The sequence below is a fragment of the Vigna umbellata genome, chromosome 10 (genome assembly GCF_029865625.1).
Source record: "Vigna umbellata cultivar VRB3 chromosome 10, Vumbellata_1.0, whole genome shotgun sequence".
Classification (NCBI taxonomy): domain Eukaryota; kingdom Viridiplantae; phylum Streptophyta; class Magnoliopsida; order Fabales; family Fabaceae; genus Vigna; species Vigna umbellata.
In genome coordinates, this window is record NC_142174.1 from 9,218,564 (window position 1) to 9,242,030 (window position 23,467).

The window sequence follows — 23,467 nt, forward strand, 5'->3', positions numbered from 1 at the left end:
GTGCAGATTTGTGCACCTGTCATTCCTTTAATAGATGAAGGATTATAGAATATAGGTATCAGAGCCAACACTGATATCCTCTAAGATATAGGAATCAGTGCCTTTTTTCATTGAATATTTCTGATGGCTTCTTCCGATGACAATCAATCGGAGAAACATGATTCTGGAACTTCCGCTGCTTTCAAGAGTTATATTTCTACTGCTGTCGGATTTGTCACCAAGTCAGGTGTATCTAACTCTGCCCTTAATCTTTCTGTTGTTACTAAGGATAGTAATTGGATAATTGATTCGGGTGCTACTGATCATATGACTTGTGATCCTCATATATTTACTAATTTTTCCTCTAATTGTTCTAAAACTGTTATTATTAATGCCAATGGGGTCTCATCTCCTATTGAAGGTATAGGTACTATATCCCTCTCACCCTCTTTATCGATTCCTGATGTTTTATTTGTTCCTACATTAAACTGTAATCTTATCTCCGTCAGCAAGTTAACCAAATCACATTCTTGTGTTGCCTTATTTTACCCAACCCATTGTCTTTTTCAGAACATCCATTCCAAGGAGAAGATTGCTAGTGGTAGAGAGAGTGAAGGACTGTATTATCTTGAAAATGTCTCACAATCAAACCATAATAAAGGATTGACTTGTCTTGCGAACGATCACATACAAGATAAAAACAAAAAAGAAATTTGGTTGTGGCATAGACGGTTGGGACATCCCTCTTTTGGTTATTTAAAAAAACTATTTCCATCACTATTTCATAAATGCAATATTTCTGATTTTTTTTGTGAAACTTGTGTTTTGGCAAAAAATCATCGTGTTGTGTTTCCTTTAAGCAATAACAAAACTAATTTTCCTTTTTCATTAATTCACACAGATGTTTGGGGCCCTGCCCCGCAATCTACACATAATGGAAAAAAATGGTTTATCAGTTTTGTTGATGATTGTACTCGGGTAACCTGGGTATATTTGCTTAAATATAAAAGTGATGTGTGTGATGTGGTTCGTTCCTTCTATCATTTGATTGTTACACAATTTAACACATCTATTAAGGTCATTCGATCAGACAATGGAGGAGAATATTTTAAGACTGAATTAATAGAGTTCATGAACTCTAAAGGCATCTTGCATCAAACTACATGTCCTTATTCACCACAACAAAATGGAGTGGCTGAGAGGAAAAATAGACATATATTAGAGGTGACAAGATCACTTTTGATAGATGGTAATGTCCCATCTCATTTATGGGGTGAAGCTGTGAGCTCTGCCGTTTATTTAATTAATCGAACTCCTTCTAGTGTGCTTAACTTTCGAAGGCCTTTTGATGTGTTGTCTGATCATTGTATCCTTCCTCCCATAGTTTATTTACCACCTCATATTTTTGGATGTTATATATGTTCACTTACACCCACATCAACGTACAAAGCTTGAAGAACGAGCGATCAAATGTGTTTTTGTTGGGTATGGATCAACTCAAAAAGGTTATCGTGCTTACCATCCACCATCAAGGAAATTTTATATTTCTATGGATGTGACATTTAATGAGCATGAATTTTTTTATGTTGATTCTCCACTTCAGGGAGGCAATGAAAGTGAAGTGCATAATCGTGATGTTGGTATGTTTGATTGTGAAGATAAATTATTGTGTGAGGATCATTCTGCAGGAAGTGAGCCAATCCTAAATATGGACCCTTCTTTTCTGGATAATACAGTGTCTTCTGATCATAACCAATTGGCTCAATCTTCTCCACAGGTTCAACTTGACTCTTCAGAGGTACCTTCTGATACTATCTCTGATAATACTAATGAAATTGATCATGAAATTGATTCTTGTCTGCGTGAGACCACCAGCACACCAAACACTGAGTCTACTACTGTTCAATATATTCTTCCACCTCGTTCTAACCGTGGTCAACCTCCAGTTAAATATGAACCAGACCTCCAAGCCAAAGTTAAATATCCCATTAGTAAATATGTGTCATCTCACAGGTTATCTCAGTCATATGCATCATTTGTATCTCAATTATCTTCAATTTCTATTCCTAGTAATGTACAAGAAGCTTTGGCAGATCCTAGATGGACCGAAGCAATGGTTGAGGAGATGGCAGCTTTAGAAAAAAACAACACTTGGGATCTTGTGTCCTTACCAAAAGGGAAGAAAACTGTGGGCTGCAGATGGGTCTTTACAATTAAGCATAAAGCTGATGGAACTGTTGAGAGGTATAAAGCACGACTTGTGGCTAAAGGTTACACTCAGTCTTATGGTGTAGATTACCAAGAGACGTTCGCACCAGTAGCCAAACTCAATACTGTGAGAATACTTTTGTCGCTAGCTGCAAACCAAGATTGGCCTCTTCTACAATTTGATGTGAAAAACGCTTTCCTACACGGAGAAATTTCAGAAGAAATTTATATGGATTCTCCACCAGGCATGACTGATTCAATTGGAATGAAGGTTTGCAAATTAAAGAAGGCTCTATATGGATTAAAACAATCCCCAAGAGCATGGTTTGGAAGGTTTACCAAGTCTATGAAGGCTTTTGGCTATAGAGCGAGTAACTCTGATCACACCTTATTTTTTAAGAGAGGAAAAGGAAAAATTACAGCTTTGATTATATATGTAGATGACATGATTGTTACAGGAAATGACCAAGATGAGATTTCTAGTTTACAACAATACACTGAATTTGAGATGAAACAACTTGGAAATCTTAAATATTTTTTAGGTATTGAAGTAGCTAGATCAAAACATGGTATTTTTCTATGCCAAAGAAAATATACTATTGATTTACTATCGGAAACTGGGCTGCTTGGGAGTAAACCAGCTGATACACCAATTGAACAAAATCATAAACTTTTTCAATGCTCAAATTCAGCAAGCATAGACAGAGGAAGATACCAAAGGCTGGTAGGAAAATTAATTTATTTGTGCCATACACGTCCAGATATCACTTATGCAGTGAATGTTGTTAGTCAATTTATGCATGACCCACGGAAGCTTCATATGGATGCTGTTGAAAGGATTTTGAGATATTTGAAGTCAGCTCCTGGAAAAGGAATTTTGTTCTCAAATCATGAAAACTTAAAGGTAGAAGGGTACACTGATGCAGATTGGGCAGGTTCAAAAGATGATAGAAGATCTACCTCTGGATACTTTACTTTTGTAGGAGGGAATCTTGTAACTTGGAGGAGTAAAAAACAACCTGTAGTAGCAAGATCTAGTGCTGAAGCAGAATTCAGAGGCATGGCACTAGGTGTATGTGAACTTTTGTGGATTAAAAATGTGCTATCAGATTTGGGCTTTACACAAAATGAACCTATGAGTTTGTACTGTGACAATACTTCGGCTATAGCAATTGCTCACAATCCTGTGCAACATGATAGAACAAAGCATGTGGAGATTGATAGACATTTCATCAAAGAGAAGCTTGAAGCTGGAATAATTTCATTTCCTTTTGTAAGATCAGAATTGCAGTTGGCTGATGTTCTCACCAAAGGAGTATCAAGAAGATTGTTTAATGAGTCTTTATTCAAGTTGGGAATGTGTGATATCCATGCACCAACTTGAGTGGGGGTGTTAAGATATGCTAAATATTCTATTAAAGGATATTAGGCAATCAAATATTATGTTAGTTATAATTTAGATATTATTATAATTTGTGCAGATTTGTGCACCTGTCATTCCTTTAATAGATGAAGGATTATAGGATCCTTAAATGTATATATATGGTACTCTACTCTTTGAAATAAAATATCAGAATTATTCTTTAAACCTTTTATTAGGGAAAACTTATTGTTTGTTAGGTTAAATAATTTTTTAACTAATGGCTTATAGGAGATATATTCTCTCTCGCTGTATTTGAGGATGAAGCTTTAGAAAATTTACAAGATTAGAGCAAATTATAATGCATTAAATATATTTAATATACTTCATAAGTTGACTTTTTTTATAAGATAATGCAAATTATTTATCTCGTTTTAGTTATCAGGCTATTTTTGACTTCGAACAGCAGATTAACCTGTGGTAAAGAATATGTATTTTTTTCTTAATTTCTGTTCAGAGAGAACAGAAAACAAGTTATTTGGTGTATTTTCATGAAAACTTCCGTAAGACTGTTTATGCCAACGTGTTACAAGTTAGGATATATAGATAACAAGCGCATGGAAACATCATTTGTAGAAAACATTATTCTATTACACATTCAGATTTGTGTAAATAGATTTGTGTGTTTATTAAAGATAATTCTGTCAGAATTGATTTCCTTATGATGAAAGTATGAGAAATTCCTATGCTCAAAATGGACAATCAAATATGAGAATAGGATGACACAAAGGGCTGTTCCTGCACCCTAATTTTTTTCTTCTTGCACACCCCATAAGATTTAAAATCCCCATTTTACCCTTACACTAAAAAACAAGTGTAATAGCTTCACCACTCACACCGTTGCATCTTCCTTCCTCATTCTCTCTTTTCTCTCTTCAACCTCCCCTAGCTATTTCTCTACACTAGGCATGCCTTAATTACCTCTGTGAATTCTTACTTGATTGCTCCCACCAGTAAAGACCGCATGGAGACTTTGACACAGAGAGAACTACAACCTTGTGTTTTTGTTTCTTCTCCGTTTTGCTGCACCTCCTTGATACCGTTTGAAAACCATTAAAAAATTTATAATAATAAGAAGAATTAATATGTTTTTGATGTCTTAACGATACTTGAAATTAGTTTCTTTTCGAAACTTTGGTTCAATTTAATCTATCAATTTAAAAAATACATGTGTTCAGTTCTGTTAACCAAAGTTTGTTAAGTTTATTTGACGTTTCAGGCATGTTTCATAATAACATTTGAGTTGTTTACATCGTCTGTTATATTTTTGTTTCAATTTTAACTAAAAAACGTGTTTGAAACGTTTAATAAACTTGACAAAATTTGGTTAAAAAAATAAATTTACAAATTTTTAAAATTGATGAACTAAATTGGATCAAAGTTTTGAAAATGAATTAATTTTGACAAAAATATATTTAATCCTAATAAAAATGTAAAAGTAGGGTTGCATGCATTCTCGATTTACTATTATGGAGAAGATTTTTGTTTCATACATTTCGAATTGAATGTTTCAAAACTCATTTTCGAATCCATAAATAAATTTAGGAAAATTCATTCAAAAAGCAATTTTTGGATTTAAAAATGACTTTTGAAATATCCTTTTTTTAATTTCTTTTGTATTCGGAAACAACTATCATACAAGGTATTTCTAGATCTAAAATGCATTCTTAACTCATAATAAATCTGAAATGGGTAATTTAGAAGTCATTCCTCTGAAACACACATGGGTGTTGTTTCCTCCACCACCTCAAGTGTTCCTGCACCTCTTCATTATTTCTTTTTATTCCAAAAATACTTTACATCTTCTTACTATTTTCTTTTATTCCAAAAATACCCTACACTACCCCACTATATTCAACCATTTTCTCTTTCTCTCTACATTAATGGAGCATTCACATGGTTCAGATTTAAACTGTGATATATTGCAAAATTTTATTTACATTTTTCCTTAAATAAGTTTGATTTAATCTTATTTTCACTGTTCAATTTTTTTTCTTCAAATTACTTAATAAATGGTAAAATTTTGTTCTAAATTTTTAAAAAAATGTTTATATATGTGTGTGTTTTTTCTTACATTTAATATCTATAACTTTTAACATTATATTATGTTTTAACTTACCGACATGTTTGACTCAAATAACTTGAATAAAGTATTTAATTTATTAGATAAATAATATAAAAGTATTATTAAATACTTAAAATATAAAAGAAAAATTATTTGTTAAAGATTTGGAATTTATTTAGTTCTTTTATCGTTATAAAGTTAGTATATAATAATAATAATAATAATATATTATTTATTATTAATATTATTATGTTTATTATTTTGTATTTGTATCTAACTTAAATTTATAAAATGAAAATGGTAGAAGCACTAATATTAAAGTTTTGTCTGAATTTTATATTTTGCAATATATGACAAGTTTAAATATGAATGTTCCATTAATGCAGAGAGAGAAAGAGAAAAATTGTTGAGGATAGTGGGGAGGTGTAGGATATTTTTGGAATAAAAGAAAATAGTGGAGAAATGTACAGTATTTTTGGAATAAAAGAAAATAGTGGGGAGGTGCAGAAACAATTGGGGTGGTGGAGGAAGCAACACCCAACACACAGTTGTGAATTTTTCTTTGTTTTTTGAAATGAATATTTCAAAATATATTTCCAAATTTAAAATACATTCTGAATCACTAAATCTGAAATGTATGTTTCAAAATTTCTTTGATTAATTATTCTGAAAGGCATTTTTTGGATTTAAAAATACCTTCTAAAACTTTGAAAGTTATTTCTATTCGAAAATGACTTCAAAACACGTGGATTTTTCTTTGTTTTTTTTAAATGAATTTCAAAATATATTTTCAAATTTAAAAATACATTCTAAAAATGTATTTTTCAAAATTTCTCGATTAATTATTCTGAAAGGCATTTTTTGGATTTGAAAATACCTTCTAACACACTCAATCCGGAATGTATAAAAAATAAAAGAGTGTAAAGATTTTTATGTTTAAAGTCATGATGTATTCATCTATTATTAATGCATGTTTAAAGTGTGAATGCATTAATTTACATTCTTTTGCTTGAATAATATACTTTTCTTGATTTTCACTCATCCCATATATTAATATTGCCATGGAAAGATAAAAGCGTTCATGAAGTATTTTGATTCCCTCTTTTTGGTAGTTCAATCTCTACTTCAACATTATTCATATAAATCCTTACATCTAAAGGACAAGTAAAAACCATAGAAGAGAAGATCTTGCGAGCCTATTTATTGTCTTGTTCTTAAAATCCTCTTAGGTGGAACTTATTTTATAAAAACAAACTCTTTTTTGTGTTCTACCTCATTATTTTCTTTTATTTTTCTTTTAATTTTATTGTTATTTGATCTTTATTTACTTTTTTATGAGAAAATGATTTTCGTTAAATCTTATGGTCCATGTATAGTTAGAATTGTAAAATTAGCTCATCTAAGATTTGATCTTTTGAGGTCAAAAACATATGTAAGGTTATTTTACTATAAAAGTTCACATATTCATAAAGTCCTATGGATTAGAATCAGTCCATGAATTTTCTTTTAACATGTTGACTATTTTGTTCCTAGTAATATATTCTTAATATATTCAAAAGTTTTTTTATTAAATTAACATATTGTTCTAATTCTTGTAACTTAATTATATACACTAGTTATGTACTCTTGAATCAAATTATACAATTGTATTAGTATCTAGTTTTTTTTAATTTTATAAAATTATATGTATTTTTATTCAATTTTGATACAAAAAATGTTTATGTTATATTAGTATTGTTTTATAAAAACAATAACTTATTTGATTTTTTTTATGGATGATTCTTTTGAGAAAAATCATTTTTTTTAAACTGAATTGTGTTTATTATATTAGATGTCAAAACTAAAAATAAGTTAAACATTTACATATATATATATATATATATATATATATATATATATATATATATATATTAAATAGTTTATAAAAAAATTCATAAAAACTTTAAAATATGAAAAAATTAAAAGATAATGAGCTTTTACAATTATATCGCAATATAAATAATTTATGGACTTATAAAAAATGACTTTTGAACATTTTTTCTGTTTTCAAAATTATCTTATTTTTAAGCTTAAACAAACTCAACATATATTATATTTTCAACTTTTCAAGATAATGAAATTATGTATCTAAAAATATGATTATAATTAAAAACTTATTTTAAATAGTTTTTTGTTGAATATATTAGAAAACTATGTATAAGATTAATTTTCCTTGTGTTGAATATATACACATAGAACACTCTATTTACAATAGAACAAATATGGACTAAGCTCGAAATACAAATAAGGAATAATAGCAAACTAACTAAAGATAAAATACAGATATAATACAGATATAATATATCTAACACTCCCCTCTCAAGTTAGTTCATACAAATCGTATGTATCAAACTTGTTACAAATATAATCAGTTTTCGACCCCGTAAAGACTTAGTGAAAATATCTACTAATTTGTCACTTGAATTAACGAACTCAGTCTTGATATCTTTAGATACAATATTCTTTCGAATGAAATGACATACAATCTTAATATATTTGGTTCTCTTATAAAAAACAGGATTATAACTAATATGAAGAGCAGTTCCATGGAAGCATTTGGTTCATTGGAAGGCAATTCCATTTAGTAAAAGATTATATGAATTTGTTTTTTTAGAAGACATACAAAAGATTTTGATTGATGGAACTTGGAATTTAAATCTTGACATTCTTCGTGTGTTTTTCTTGAACAAAAGATTTTGTCCCAACTATCGTGAAACTGAACAAAACTCAATATTAGGTTTGCATTCATGGCCTTCCTTTATAGTATTAACAGTCAAAAGCGATTTTCTCAATAACACGTGAAATTAGTACACCTTTATCCTTAGATGATTATACCAATAATAAGTCTCGAGGTTTATTTGCACGTGTCATGGTTGATGTTGATTTGTTATTTGATTTGTCTACTCAAAATTTGGTGGAAATGTTAGGGTTGGCCTTTATTGCTAATGTGGAGTATGAGAAACTGTCTCTAATTTATTCAAATTTTAAAATTAGTCATGATTTATCTAGGGATAATGATACTTTGACAAACATTTTTTTGACAACATAGATGATTATTAGTATTGATTGTGAAGTAATTTTGGAACAATCACATAATGACACATAGATGATGTTAAAATATTGTCAAAAAAATATTGTCAAAGTATCATTATCCTTTATCTAATTATAGATGGTTAAACATGTTGCCAATGTTATTTCTGGTGGGGAGAAAATAGTTTGTGTAAAATTAAACAACATTATTATCCTATGGTGGTTGATGCATAGGATATGACCAAAGACTCTTTAGCTAGAGTGGTGGAGCCTTTTATGGTGTAACTTGTTATGATACAACCTGTTACTCAGTCACAACATAAGGCAATGGTGACTAATCATGATTAATATTTGTATTGTGAATGAATATTTTCTTATCAAGAATCTTAATGGTAATGTTCTAATCCAATATGATTCCTTGATTGATATGTCCTTTTTGGAGGATATTACTCTCATCGTTAATAGTTTGTGAGATTTACAATAATTAAATTCACTAATTCAATGATAATTCTCAATCTTTGACGTAAGACTTGTTCTGTGGAGGAATTAAAAGTACCTTTTAAACGAACTAGTATGTTTGATGAGAGTGAAATTATAATATTAAAAAGATGATGAAAATGTTTAAAGTATAAAAAATTGGTTAGGAATGTCACTAAAGTTAATATTAAATTTAAAAAAAACTTCTAAAAATTAAAGATTTTATTAAAACTAGTTAATGATATTTTTTTTAATACGTTGAAGAATTTGTTTTTTTAGTAGAATTAAAAGAATGGAATTATTCTCATATTCTTTAATTTTTTTTAATAAAATTTTTATGTAATGATAATTATATTAACATGGACTTAGATAAATAAATATAAAAATTATTTTTATAGATTTTTTAATGTTACAGGAGTATTTGTGATTTTTCATGTTGGTTTTATTTATAAGAATAAAAGAATAATTCACATTATTAATTGATTGATATAAATCAAAAGTAAATAAATTGTGATATGATGATTCCATGCATGTGCTTATATGTGTTAAAAACTGAATAAAATTGCGTTTAAAAAGGAAATTATTTACTTAATTTTCAAATTTAGTTAGGAGGTATTAGGAGACAATCATGTGATAGAGAAGAGGAAGGAAGGAAGTGTTCAGGGAGGAGAGAGACATAAGCGCAGGCAGAGCTGCAATTGCCAGAGTGGAAGCGGTCCTCCCCGGCTCTCCTTTTTTATTCTTCTGATATAGTTTCAGTTCATCTCAGTGGCGAACGATTAAAGCGAGGTTGAGATTGAATTTAAATTCGGAAAAGCGAACTTGTGTCACTGTATATTTACAGATCTTGTAATACTGTATTTCCTCAGATCTAGTGTTCGTTAAGCGGTTACCATTTCACCACTCAATACTCTTCTCTTTCTCGTATATGCGTAGAGATTGTATTGATTGAAATTGCTTTTGGTGCCCTCTGAAATAGAAGATGGAAAGCGAAAAGAAATCGTCGATATCCGATGTGGGAGCGTGGGCCATGAACGTTGTCAGCTCCGTTGGGATTATTATGGCCAACAAACAGCTTATGTCCAACAATGGCTATGCTTTCAGCTTTGGTCAGCCTCTCTTCTTAACTATTATTTCTTCATGTTTGGATCTGAGACTGAGACTAATAGATCTCTCACTTCTTCCATGTTATCTGTTATCTCTTTAATTTTCTGTTTCCACTACTACGATACGCTCATTTTATGGTTCTCTATCTCCTCTGTCGGTCACGATCCAAATATCCATGATATTTTCTGATTTTTTTTAGTATTTCCTATTTTAGAAAAACTAGTTGATTCTTGATACCGACTGTTGTTTATTTTTTACTGGAGCTTATTACTGTTAGTTTGATAGTTAATATTAATATGGGAGATTTCTGACATGAGTATTATATTTCACAAGTATTATGTGCAAACTTTTAATATTATTACATACAGAAGTTTCTGCTCGTGACTGGTTGAGATCCTGTCCTCTAATTTTCCTTTTCTTAATTTTTTTCAGCCAGTTCGTTAACTGGGTTCCACTTTGCCGTAACTGCTCTCGTCGGTCTCGTGTCAAATGCTACTGGTTACTCAGCGTCAAAGCATGTTCCCATGTGGGAACTCATTTGGTTCTCACTGGTTGCTAATATGTCTATCACGGGGATGAACTTTAGCCTCATGCTCAACTCCGTTGGATTCTACCAAGTATGGTTTTATGACGATCTTTTCTGCGAATAGGGATATCATATGTTCATGGCTTGGATATTTAAACTTTAACTTGTTTTCTCGTCAACAATTTCATCCCATAGTCATTTTAGAATCCTCATCCTTCTTCCTTGTTAACATAACATAGTCATTACCTTTTTGCCAAGCATGCACCAGGCCAATTATTTGAAGCCTTTCATTCTATGATGAGGAATTCCACCTTTACCCGATGATCGTTGGTTTTACATATTCATGATTTAACTAACTGCAGCTGTGAGTACTAATGTTAACCCTAGAAGTATTAGTATCTAACGAGATACTTACTGTTATGTGTAGTAATGAAAGTTTTGCAAGACAAAAGTTACGATGGTCTGAACATAATATTCAAGTCTTTAAGAGTGCTCTTTTGGATGTAGGCCTGTTGTGTTTAGGCATTCCTTGGATCTGCAAAGAAGAGATGGGCAATTAACTATCAGGCCCCACTCCATTGCCTAAGTTAACATCGAGAATAATAAAGATAATGCTCGGAGTAGGAGTGGATAAATGACGCTTTATCTGGAAGGACCTTCTTAGTGGACTTCCAGCCTGTAGTACAATACCTGTTTGTTACAGCATGGTGTCAGGTTGATCATTTTAGTTAGATTATTTTAGGATGAGAGGGAAAGGGAGGCTAAGATATGCAACTTATTTTTATAAGATATCTGTTTAGATTTTTATATTAAAACACTATTCTCCACCCTTTTTTTATAAAAATAAACTCCTTAAAATTTTAAGAGGTTTCCTCTGTATATTTGGTCCAACTTCTCTTTATAAGGGGAAGAAAAACGTAGAAACAGTTTGGCCAGACACCTTAGCTTGTACTCAGCTTGTCATTTTAGAGAAGCAAGTGTGGGTTACTATGATTACATCTCAATTCTTGTATATTAGAAGGTGCTGTGTCGCGTTGTTTTCAGATTCATTTGCCCATATTGTCATGACTCGCCTTTGATGTATCATGAATCATAGCCACTTAGTCATTCTCACGTTTTCGCTGAATTTTCACTACTGCTTTTTAGTTAATTTTCTCGTGTTATGTGTGGTCACAGATATCAAAACTGAGCATGATTCCTGTGGTTTGCGTGATGGAATGGATACTTCACAATAAGCACTACTCAAGGGAAGTGAAAATGTCAGTGGTGGTTGTGGTTATTGGTGTTGGTGTTTGCACTGTAACTGATGTGAAAGTTAACTTGAAAGGTTTCATATGTGCCTGTTTAGCAGTTCTGTCAACATCTTTGCAGCAAATTGTAAGTATTATTCAATGTTTCTTCTCTAATATGCTGGCAATACAAAATTGACTGCTATTTTTTATTTCCTTTTCACCTATCATTTTAGTTATTATGAACTCGTGCAATTTTAGGTGAGTTCTGGACAGAACTTTATTAGATTTAAGTGATATGTTTCTTAAGATGATTTTACTCGAAATGATAATAATAATTTATTTGTGTTTAATTTCTTAGTAAGAACAAAACAAGGACAAGATTCTCTAGGAAGCTTATTGCTGAACACGAATTTAATCCTAATGAATTATTTAAATGCGGAGGTTTGTTTCCAAGAGAGGAAAGGATAGAAACACAAGACAGGAATGAATATCATTAATGGTGGAATTAAACAAGATAGAAAGACAAGAACAAGAACAAGAGACAATTAAAAACAAGATATGAAAAGACAAAGGTGGAGGAGACTTAAGAAATGAAAACTTCTTCTAAGACTAGTATGTCTGGAAAGACTGTCTAAGTGACGTTTCAAGCCCAATAGTAGGAAGTATTGTTCACTTGTCTTCTCTTCTCAGCTAGTTTAGGTATGTTTTACGAAAGTTAGTTACAATAATTAGGTTGTATAAATAAGAACCTGTATAGACAGTTATTGTTAATTGAGAGTTGTTATTCAACTAATAACTGAGCTGAATGAGAGTTCACTAAAAGGAACTGAGTTGTAATCTCTGGTTACAGGGAATCTTGTTGTAGATGTAGATTGAAGTTTGTGAAATAGTTTAATTGAATCACGTTTCTTCTGTGTGTGACTCGTTCTTGTTCTTCTGTCGTTTACCTTTTACTATTTCGTTTTGCGGATTATCTGATATCAGTGTGCTATTTGTGTGGTCGAAGCTTCTGCAGTGAATTTGATTTGAGTTATTCCACAACACTAACAAACTCACAATATCATATATTCCAAAGTGAAGTTACATGTGTGAGTGATGGCTATTTATGGCCTTTGAGTTCTGAATTTGCTATGCCTAATGACACTCAAATGTGTCTCCAATTACATAGAAGTGAGGGATCTAGAACCCACTCATGCCTAGACGAAAATTTCAAAACAAAAGGAGGGAAAATTTGAAATTTAAAAAAAAATGAAACGGGAACTTTCGTGTTGGCCGAATCAGGAGTCACACTTCTCTTGGTTACTCATGATTCTCATACTCCTGTGGTCATGTTTACGCTACCCTTATGTTAAGCTTCTTATGTTAAGCTTCGATCTTTATGCTTCCTTCTTGCACTTCTTATTTTAATCTTGGCCATCCTTCTTTTATTTTCTTGGGCTTTGAGAAATATTACTTTTAGTATTTATACCTCTATAATTAAGAAATAAAATCCTACACTTAAAAAGTCCAAGAAACACATAAGAGAGAGAGAGAGGGAATATTTTTGTTAGCAAAAATAACTTGTCTAGTCATATTTCTTGTGATTCTTCTAGGGACAGTTTATTCTTGCTCTTGAGCTCGTCATTAAGTGTCATGACTAAGCACTGTTCTCCCCTTCTAATGGCCTGTCTCTCACCTGTAAATGGTCAAGTATTAGATCAGATTAGTATTATAGTTAAATGATGAGTACAACAGAAGAGAACGCAATTTGTGGTAGATGCTATTATTTATGCGTGATGTTTGTAGGATTTATTCATTTTTATAACTAATTTTGTTTTTTTTTTCACCTTTTCTGTAACAGTCAATTGGTTCTCTTCAAAAGAAATATTCAATTGGATCGTTTGAATTGCTAAGTAAAACTGCTCCCATTCAAGCGCTTTTTCTTCTTATTCTTGGTCCATTTGTTGATTACTATCTTAGTGGCAAATTGATAACCAACTATAAGATTTCTTCTGGTGCCATTGTAAGTTCCTTTCCCCTATTGACACCAATCTATCATATTATGTATGTATTTTATCTTCAAATATACAAATACTGTTGGATTATTCTCTTAAATTTTTTTTCTTTAACTTCTGCAGTTGTGCATTATTCTTTCATGCTCGCTAGCTGTATTTTGCAATGTGAGCCAGTACCTTTGCATCGGACGCTTTTCAGCCGTTTCCTTCCAGGTTTTAGGCCACATGAAAACAGTATGTGTTCTGACGTTGGGATGGCTGCTATTTGATTCGGAGCTAACTTTCAAGAATATCATGGGAATGATTATCGCAGTTCTTGGCATGGTAATTTACAGTTGGGCTGTAGAGGCTGAAAAGCAGTCAAATCCAAAGACATTACCTCATCATGCGAAAAACAGCATGACGGAAGAAGAAATTAGACTATTGAAGGATGGATTAGAAAAGATTCCTCTGAAAGATGTTGAACTTGGTGAGGCTGAAGGATAGATTGACTCGGATTTGGAGGTGAATTGTTGATAAATGATGCAGGCAATTATGTTGTGTATTTCTTTAATCTGCTTTGTGCCTTTTGTCTAGTCCACTTAGTAGTAAAACCTCGTTTCTATTTGCTTACACTGGCATCCAGTTCATCAGTAATGTTTCTTTATTAGTTTTATTTGTTACTTTTGTTATGTTGAGGTTATTTATTTGGTGTGCCAAGAAATTGCTAGATGAACAATATGATGGCACCATTAAGATGTATAATTTGTACGCTAATGAAAAGCGATATCAATCCCCTATAACACTTTTTTGTTTGTTATGAATTCAATTCGTGCCATCTTTTAGTCTCTGGCGTTCCACAGCTGGCGTGGATGGAGGTCCTATGCTCTTCGTGGTGGCCGTGGAAAGCACGAAAATTAAGAGGTGCAACAAATTTTCCGGCAAGAATAATAAGAAAGGTAAGGAAATTTTACGATTATAAAAAAGGTAAAAAAATAAAGTAACATTCAATTTTAATAGCATAAAACTTGTAAAATAAGGTATTTCATAATAATATTCAAAATAAAAAAGTTACAATCTAGAAAATTATTATTATAGTTGTTTCAAGGTATATCCATGGTAATATGAGATATATAAATATAGTTTCAAAGAAACAACATAAAAAAAAAATAAAAGTCTTTCTTAAAATTTAGGAATTAAGGAAAACAACCTAACAATGAGATAGTTTAACTCTTTTTCTCTTGCCCATACTAATAAAGGTGATTGATAAGACTACATTGAATTGATTAAATTAATACTATTAAATTATAATAACTTCGGTATTATTAAGTAGCCAAAAAAAATTTTTAAAAAATAATTTTAATCTTAAGTTTTCTCTTAACGAATAGAAAATTGATTCTTAACAAATTAGTTTTTATAAAAACTATAATAAAATAAAAATAATAAAAAAGATAATGATAAATAAAAAATTAAAGAACCAATTAACAAAATATAGAAATAAATAAATTTATAGAAATATTTAAAAAGAAAAAACAATGATAAAGAAATAGGTTGACTTCATTCCTTTCTCAAATTAGGATTCTTCATTTATTATTTAAAGATTATTATTCAATTAGTTATTGTCTTATATTTTTAAATTAATCAAATATAAATTATCAATTAATTTGTTGATGTTCTCACTAATAACCAAAGTACATTTTCAGTTAAAAGCAAAAACTTTTTAGATTAATAATAGTAAATTTAATAAAAGTACATTCTCAATTAAATATTACTATGTATAATCATATATTTTTTTTACCTCTTATAACAAGTAAAAAACTAATTAATTAAAGTACACTCTTAATTAATTTTGGTTAAAGTTTTGACCTCTAATCAAAGTACATTATCAATTATTGGCAAAAACTCATTTAATCACATGAAAGTTGTTTTTAACTTTAATCAAAGTGAATTCTCAATTAAAATTAAAAACTCTAGTACTCATGGTTGATATGTTATGTAGATTTAATATCATGCTAACTTGTTACAATGTAAAAATATACTCATGGTTGATAAAAATAAATCACAACAAGAATTAAAAAAACAATAAATATACTCATCTAACCTCAGAATCCAGTTAAAAATTTATAACAGAATCAACCCAAAGGTTTAACAGAGCATAAAATGTTAAAATAACAAAAAAACAATAGAAGAAGAGAGGATGAAGAACATGAGAGAAGAGAGAGACGAGGAAATTAGAACGTGAAAGGTTCCTAAGCTCCCCTATTGTGTTTCTTTAAGTCTCTTTATATAAAAATTGGATTGCAATTTCTTTCAGGTTCTTTTGATGATGTAATCTTCTTTATCATAATATATCCTCAAATTATCCTCTAAATAATCCAATATATATATATATATATATATATATATATATATATTATTGTTGTGGAGATCTAAATGTATTTGAGAAGATCTTAGCTAGATTTAAAAAGATTTGGAAAATATTATCTTTTTATATTTATTGATATAGTTAAATAAGGTAATTATTTAAAAATATCAACTAAAATATCTAGAGATATATTTTTCCCAAATCATCTTTTATCATAAACATTTATTAGTTATCAAAGCTTTTTTTTGTAAAAAAAATAGAGAAAATCACAAGGTCCAATTTTTGTTGCCCATTCCCTTTGGCATAGCCAATTTTCTTCACTTTTTGATGTTTTTCTTGCCTTCTTCATGCAATGCTTGACTTGATTTCTAGTGGTCTTGATTATTTGTTATTCTTGTATTTATTTTAAGGTGTCATGAATAACTAATTTATTTCACACCTTAATGATTTCAATTTAGCTACAACTGTACTAACACATCTCAAAATATCCAAAGAACATTTATGCAACTACATGTTTTTCTATATCATGCTCAATAATCCCAATTATAATAAGTCTTAATTAAATTATAATTTTAAAGTAGAAAAACCAATTAAAAATCAAATATTAAAGGCTAAATGAGGACATAATAATGTACTCATCAGTGATCATTGCAAAAGAAAGAAAATAACACAGAAGAAAATGTAAACTGGTGTGCAAAAGAGTTTTCATAAACAAACATAGAAATAATCATCATACATCACTCATTCATAAAATAACCCTATCACATATAATGAATCATTCTAGACTCAATTATCTAAATAAAACAACATTGATGTGAAATCTCGAGGGGTCGTGCACTTCTGGAGGCCTTTATTACTTTGTAAAGTTATTGCCAATGAATTTCACCTTACCACACACAAGGTTAGTTCGTTAACATCTTTAGCCAAGGTAAAACCCCTATATTAGGACCTCATACACCTCTCACCACATACCTCATTCTACTTTACTTGAGCTTGAATAATTATTAGAGGGACATGATAACCTCCAACGTTTGGACTCCCGGATAAATGCTTACACTAATGAAACGTCACCATAGAATCTCCCAACTAGGTCCATGGAATTACGCCAAACACAAATACAATACTCATTATTATTCGCATACCTATTTATTCATAAATCTATCAATCATTCTCATCAAAACTTCACAAAACCAACCATTATTTTAACATTCACATAATAACAAACATTAAAGACATCATAAAAAACATATGAAAATTTAGTTAAAGTTATGATATTTTTGCTTAGCCACTAGATCTACTTGCTCAACGAGTAGTGCTTGAGAGCACGCTCACTCGGCTATTAGATATGTTCACTTAGTGATTAATATCTGACAACACACTTGCTCAGCCATTAGATTTGCTCATTCAACGAGTAGTCCCTGACAGCACACTCACTTAGCCACCAGATCAACTTGCCCGATGAGTAGTGCATGAGAGCACACTCATTCAACAAGTAGTGCTTGACATCACATTCGCTCAACGAGTAGTGCTTGATAGCACACTTACCCAACGACGAAATAGCTCTCTCAATGAGAATATCAATGAAACTCACAGACTTAAATTCTTCCAAAACTCGCCTAGCAAATATATTCTCGCCAGTGACTGTCAAGTCAATGAACTCTCTGACTTTGATCTCACCGAGCGACTACTAAATCAGTAACTCTCTAACTTTGACTTCGCCTAGCGAGTATATGCTCTCCCAACGAGTCTACATTGTTTTGCAAAACAGAATTTTGCATATTTATGTCATTCAAACCTTGTAAATCAGTTTAACACTAACCACAAATGCCAAAATAACCAACCATCATATTATACACAAATCAATAACTCAGTTAACCTCAAATGTAATCTCAATCATGCAATATATCAAAATTTAAACATGCAATCACTAAAGACAATTCAAAACTCCTAACTCAACTCAACCAATCATATTTATCAAATAGTTCAATTACACAAACTAACTATTATACAAGCATACAATCAACAATTATAAGTTAAAATCAATGTAATTAGCTTCTCTTACTTGATAGACAGCAGAGCGCTCAAATAATCATTAAAACACCTCCAAATCCACAAAATCTTATAATCTTACAATCCTACAATTTTACGATCTAATCTTACACTTTTACAATCTTATAATTTTACAATCCTATAACCTTACAATCTTATAATCTTACAATTTTATTTTATATCATTTGACTTCTGTTATGATAAAGTTATCGTTTAAATCTTAACTTTAATTTATAAATAAGTCCTGTAGTCTTTGTAACTCCATTTAAAGAATCCTGCTTTCCAAATAGTTCTTTTATGATGTGTCTTAGTTATAGTATTCTTTCTATTATTGGATCCATGTCTAAATTTCGAATGCTTTAACTTTTACAGAATCACTTTTGATTCCCCGCCATTGTATTATGTAACTTGCACCTATGAAGTGTGAAACTTATGTTTAATTCTTTCACACAGGTGAGGAATCTGATAATGTGTTTAAAGATTTTGAATGTTAAAAGAAAATCTTGATACGCACATGTGGTTTTCCTCTTGATTGATTAGCGCAACGACTTCCAAATTATTTGATAATTAAGTTAGTTATTTTTTACCTTTGAAGAGGTGATAAAAAATTTTCAGATAAAAAAATTATAAACATGGTCAAAGATTTGTTAATACTGTGTCATAATAAAAAAAGAAAAAACTCACCTTTACTATGAAATTAAAATTTAATTAAGCTTAAGATAAAAAAAATACTTGGAAATTTTATTTATCATTCGTCTATTTTCTCTTCATCCTATTTTTCCTTCCCAAATAAATAAAAAAACGCAGAAAGCCGATGATGTTTTTCATGCAAAAGATATAAAGGAGTTAATTTAGGAAGATTCTGCAATCGGAGGGGGGAGATTGGGGAAGTAAGAAGTGAGACGATGGCTTCAGATGGGAAGAAAAGCGATGATATGGATTCGCTGTTTGACGGGATGGTACTGTTTAACCCTGCTGCCGATATTGAAATTGGAGTTGAAGCAGAGGTCCGACAAGACAATTACAATGGTAGTGATGCGCTGACAACATCGCAGCCCCTTGACGAGAATCTCTTCTCCGACCTCACGCTTGTGGTGGATCCCCTCCAAAACTCACTAGCAGCTGAAGCCGACCACGATCTCCAATCTCAACACCAGCTATCTGTATCTGCTACCGCTCCAACTTCCTCTTCTTCCTCTACACAGGGTCAGGGTCAGAGTCCGAGTCAGGGTCAGCCCCCTCGAAGGAGAAAACGATCTGGCTTGAGGATAGGATATGGTAGAGATACCCTTAATTTCAACGACATGCCTCACACTCTTTCTCCGCTCCCCCAACCAATTTATGACAGTGAAAGCCTCGGCGCTGCTCATACTGTTCGGCTCCCAGAGACCCTTCCCTCCATTATCACTGCCACTGATGATGCTGATGCTGATGCTGTTACTCTTTCCCTACCATCTACTGAATCTTCCTCCAAATCAGACAATGAGAATCGGGAATATCAACACGCTTCAGCTTTTTCTGAGGAAGAACCATCTGCTGAATCTTCCTCCAAATCAGAGAATGAGAATCGGAAACAACACCGTGTTTCAGTTTTTCCTGAGGAAGAACCATCTGCTGAATCTTCCTCCATATCAGGGAATGATAATTTGAATCAACAACATGCATCGGCTTTTCCTGAGGCAGAGTTTGAGCAAATCAAGGCCACCATACGTGAGAAGCTTAACCTTGCCAGTCAACTGGTAAAAAATGCTTCTTCTGCTCGAAAGGATTCCATCAGAAATAGAAGAAAAATCGTTGAGAATGCCAATCTTGCTTCGCTCAGATACATGGAACTCGAAAAGCAATTGGAAGAAGCCTGCGAAGCTGAAGATTTCGAAAGGGCCGAAAAGGTTAGCGAAAAGCTTTCTGTTGCCGAAAAGGAGAAACTGACTTACATCAATTCTTTGAGAGAAGCCGATGCTTTTGTCGACGCCTTAGATTTAAAATTGCAGCATGCCCTTGAATCTCAGTTAGTTGCCGAGGAACAATGCGCTATCCTGCTCGACCATTATGCAAAGGTTAGTTAAATATACATTCTTTACTAGTTTACTCTTATCTAATACATACTGCAGTTTCATAACTGTCATTTCTTTCCTCACTTTTTTTCTTCCCTTACATCGTTTATATAATAAGTTCAGGCGGAAGGTTGACCAAGCGTAGGTGAAATGAATTTTGTCTAGTTTACAGCTTTTTGCATTTCATTGTAACTTAACACCAATCCATCAATCAAATCAAATGTTACAAATTCTAAAGTTTCATCCTCTGGTAACACGAGACAATTGATTACTCATTCGTTGACATCCCCTTACAAATCAATCATGGTTAACATTTCTGATGTGACTGTTTTCCTCTTTTTTCTAGAACGCTTTAAATAATGCAGATTCTATCCTGAAGAAAGCAACATCAGTTTTTTCAAAAGAAATGGACCAATGGCTTTCATCATCTGAAGCTATGGAGGTTAAAAAGATGGAATTGGAGATTGAAGCACAATTTATGAATGAAGCTCGTTTAGAATTGAATAATTCCATTGAGCATTCAATCCAGGATGACAAAAGAGAAAAAGAGATTCTTTGTAAAAGAAAGGATGTGTTGATGGGTGAATTGGATCAACTTCTTGCTTTAGTTAAACAGAAAGAGAAGGAGATAGCAGACAATGACTCTAATTTAGAAGCTGTAGAAAATAAGATAAATAAAGTTCTCTCTGGATTTGAAGAGATGCAGTTAAGCATTAATGTCAAGTATGACAAATTGCAGTCTGCCCTTGCGCATGTGAAATTAGAAACTGAAACTTTGACTCTAAAGAAGGGGGAGATTGATAACTCTCTCACACAGGAAGAAGAAATGGGAGCAAGACTTAGGAATTTTGCTAGTATTTCTTCAGAGGAAGCTGAGGGATACCGTGAAACAGTTAAACTGAGAAGAAGTTTGATGTCATCTATATTGAAGTCCAGGGGGGACAAACTGACACTTGCAGAGAACGAGGAAAAGCTTTCTGGAGATGTCAAATTGTTTCAAGAGGAGGTTTCTGCCGCTAGAGCTTCCTTGCAGGTTAATCCTGATTTTTGTGTTTAAAATTGTGTGTGTATATATATAGCTGAGATGTGATGGATGATCATAGACTCCCAATGTGTATGCCTGCCTCCTGTGTACTACCTAATAACCTTAAATTTGAAGTTGTGCACAAGTCAAGTTGCTTCAATATATAATAAATAGTCCCACTCCATAAGTAATCAAATTCAAAAGCTACACAACCAAGTCACTTATTTTCCCGATAAAGAAAATTATTTTGGTAGTTTTTGTTCACAAATTTCACTACACTGTTTTTAGGAACTATCTTCAAGAAAGTCAAGCATCCAGCAAGAGATAGCATCCTTCAAGCAGAGGATTATTTTCATTGATAAAAGAGTCCCAGAACTAGAAGCAGAAAAGAAAGTTGCTACTGCTGCAAGAAATTTCAAGGAGGCGGCTCGAATAGCTACCGAGGCAAAGTCACTGTGTGTTGAAAAAGAGAGCATCCAGATAGACATGGACAAGTCTACATTAAATCTTGAGAAGCTTGAAGAAGAAATCAAAGAAACCCTTAATAAATTACAGGAGACTGAGGGAGTGATTTTATTAAAGGAGAAAGAGTTGGCAATGGTCAGATACCAGAAGCTACGTTTGGCATCTGCTACTGCTAGAGCTGAAAAGGCTGGCGCACTAAAAATGGGTGATATAGAAGAAGCGAATCTCCTTACTACTGAAGCCGAGGCAGCAGACCGTGAAGCTGAAAAACTTCAATCGACGTACAAAATTGAGGCGAAAGACTTAGTTGATCTAGGAAGACATTTAATTTCGATGGATCATGTATCATATCTTGACCAGAAGCAACTGGGAGAACTAGGTCTGTCACTTCATCTATAGACTGAATAATGGTTGAAAGAGGATTTGGGGATTGATAATCAGATATACGAAAGCTTAGTAACTGGAAGTACGTACTGAGAATGTGATTGTCACTTTTCTCTTTTTTTCTTTGTCAATTTTTGAGGCTTTCGGATTGGTTACTGAGTTTGAGATTTGTGCATTTTTCTTTTCATTTGTTGTGAGGGCAGAGCAGGACAACAAAAGCGGTGTAAACTGTTAAGATTGTTATTTTTCACTACTAGAATTGCATGATTCGAACGATAGCTCTTGGACATTTACAATAGCTAGACCAAAAAAAAAACTACGAGAACAATAGCGTATTTTGCACCCATGGTTTCTGCATCTTGTAAAGGGTGTTGGAAAAGTTAAAAATGTCTAGGCATTAGATTTTATGATTATGTAATTCTAGGACACGACTCAAGTGTATAATCTGAACAGATCTAAAAATATATTATGAATTACATAATTTCAAATATATTTTCAGGTTTCAAAATATATTTGGATTGTGATGGTGTAATCTGGTATTTCAGATTACATAATTAGAATACTTTTCAAATTCAAAAGAATATTTTGGATTTTTGTATTACACATTTTGAAACACATTTCTATATTACATACTTTAAAAACATAATGAATTGAACAATTTAAAATATTTTTTGAATTGTGTAATATGAGATTTTTTGTATCCAGAAACATATTTCGTATTTTACAATAGATATGAAATACATTTTTGGATTTTAAAACATAGACTTATACAATAAATTTTCAAATTATGCAATCCAACAATCCTCATTCAATCATTAAATAGTATTTTTTTTTCACGTTGAATCACTAAAAAGTATGATTTCAATAAACATGCCCAAGAGAGAGAAAATTAGAGGACAAAAGCAAAACCCACATGGCTTTAAACACCTGTGTTTGTGTGTGGGTATTTCTATTGTGCTAAATTTCATTTATAATTATTTATTGTGATACGCTGATTATTTTTTTTTTATAAAGCATCTACCTATGGAATTTTCTATTTCTTATTTTGTTAATAATACAAACTCTACCTA

General features: G+C 31.7%; 2 protein-coding genes across 5 annotated transcripts; both read left to right on the forward strand.

Annotated features, from left to right (window-relative positions):
• Window positions 1-9,814: 9,814 nt before the first annotated feature.
• LOC124833270 (Nucleotide-sugar transporter family protein) lies at window positions 9,815-14,880 on the forward strand. 4 transcript variants are annotated; one of them, XM_047307703.2, is made up of 6 exons: window positions 9,815-10,007; window positions 10,088-10,327; window positions 10,758-10,942; window positions 12,028-12,228; window positions 13,924-14,085; window positions 14,201-14,880. In XM_047307703.2, the coding sequence occupies exons 2-6, from the start codon at window positions 10,201-10,203 to the stop codon at window positions 14,561-14,563; spliced, it is 1,038 nt and encodes a 345-aa protein (XP_047163659.1). In that variant the 5' UTR covers window positions 9,815-10,007; window positions 10,088-10,200; the 3' UTR covers window positions 14,564-14,880. The 4 variants fall into 4 exon arrangements, with proteins under 4 accessions (XP_047163659.1, XP_087956779.1, XP_047163658.1 ...); XM_088100653.1 differs by having other exon boundaries at window positions 10,155-10,327; XM_047307702.2 differs by having other exon boundaries at window positions 10,198-10,327.
• Window positions 14,881-19,253: 4,373 nt separating this feature from the next.
• On the forward strand, window positions 19,254-22,675 carry LOC124833272 (neurofilament light protein). The gene is made up of 3 exons (XM_088101029.1): window positions 19,254-20,527; window positions 20,871-21,557; window positions 21,837-22,675. Exons 1-3 carry the CDS (start codon window positions 19,376-19,378, stop codon window positions 22,410-22,412), a joined length of 2,415 nt encoding a protein of 804 aa, XP_087957155.1. The 5' UTR covers window positions 19,254-19,375; the 3' UTR covers window positions 22,413-22,675.
• Window positions 22,676-23,467: the final 792 nt, after the last annotated feature.

Coding starts and splice junctions, on each gene's coding strand:
- LOC124833270 (XM_047307703.2), top strand. CDS start 10,201: ATGGAAAGCGAAAAGAAATCGTCGATATCCGATGTGGGAGCGTGGGCC. Junction 10,328..10,757: donor TGGCTATGCTTTCAGCTTTG/GTCAGCCTCTCT, acceptor AATTTTTTTCAG/CCAGTTCGTTAACTGGGTTC. Junction 12,229..13,923: donor CAACATCTTTGCAGCAAATT/GTAAGTATTATT, acceptor TTTCTGTAACAG/TCAATTGGTTCTCTTCAAAA.
- LOC124833272 (XM_088101029.1), top strand. CDS start 19,376: ATGGCTTCAGATGGGAAGAAAAGCGATGATATGGATTCGCTGTTTGAC. Junction 20,528..20,870: donor TGCTCGACCATTATGCAAAG/GTTAGTTAAATA, acceptor TCTTTTTTCTAG/AACGCTTTAAATAATGCAGA. Junction 21,558..21,836: donor CCGCTAGAGCTTCCTTGCAG/GTTAATCCTGAT, acceptor CACTGTTTTTAG/GAACTATCTTCAAGAAAGTC.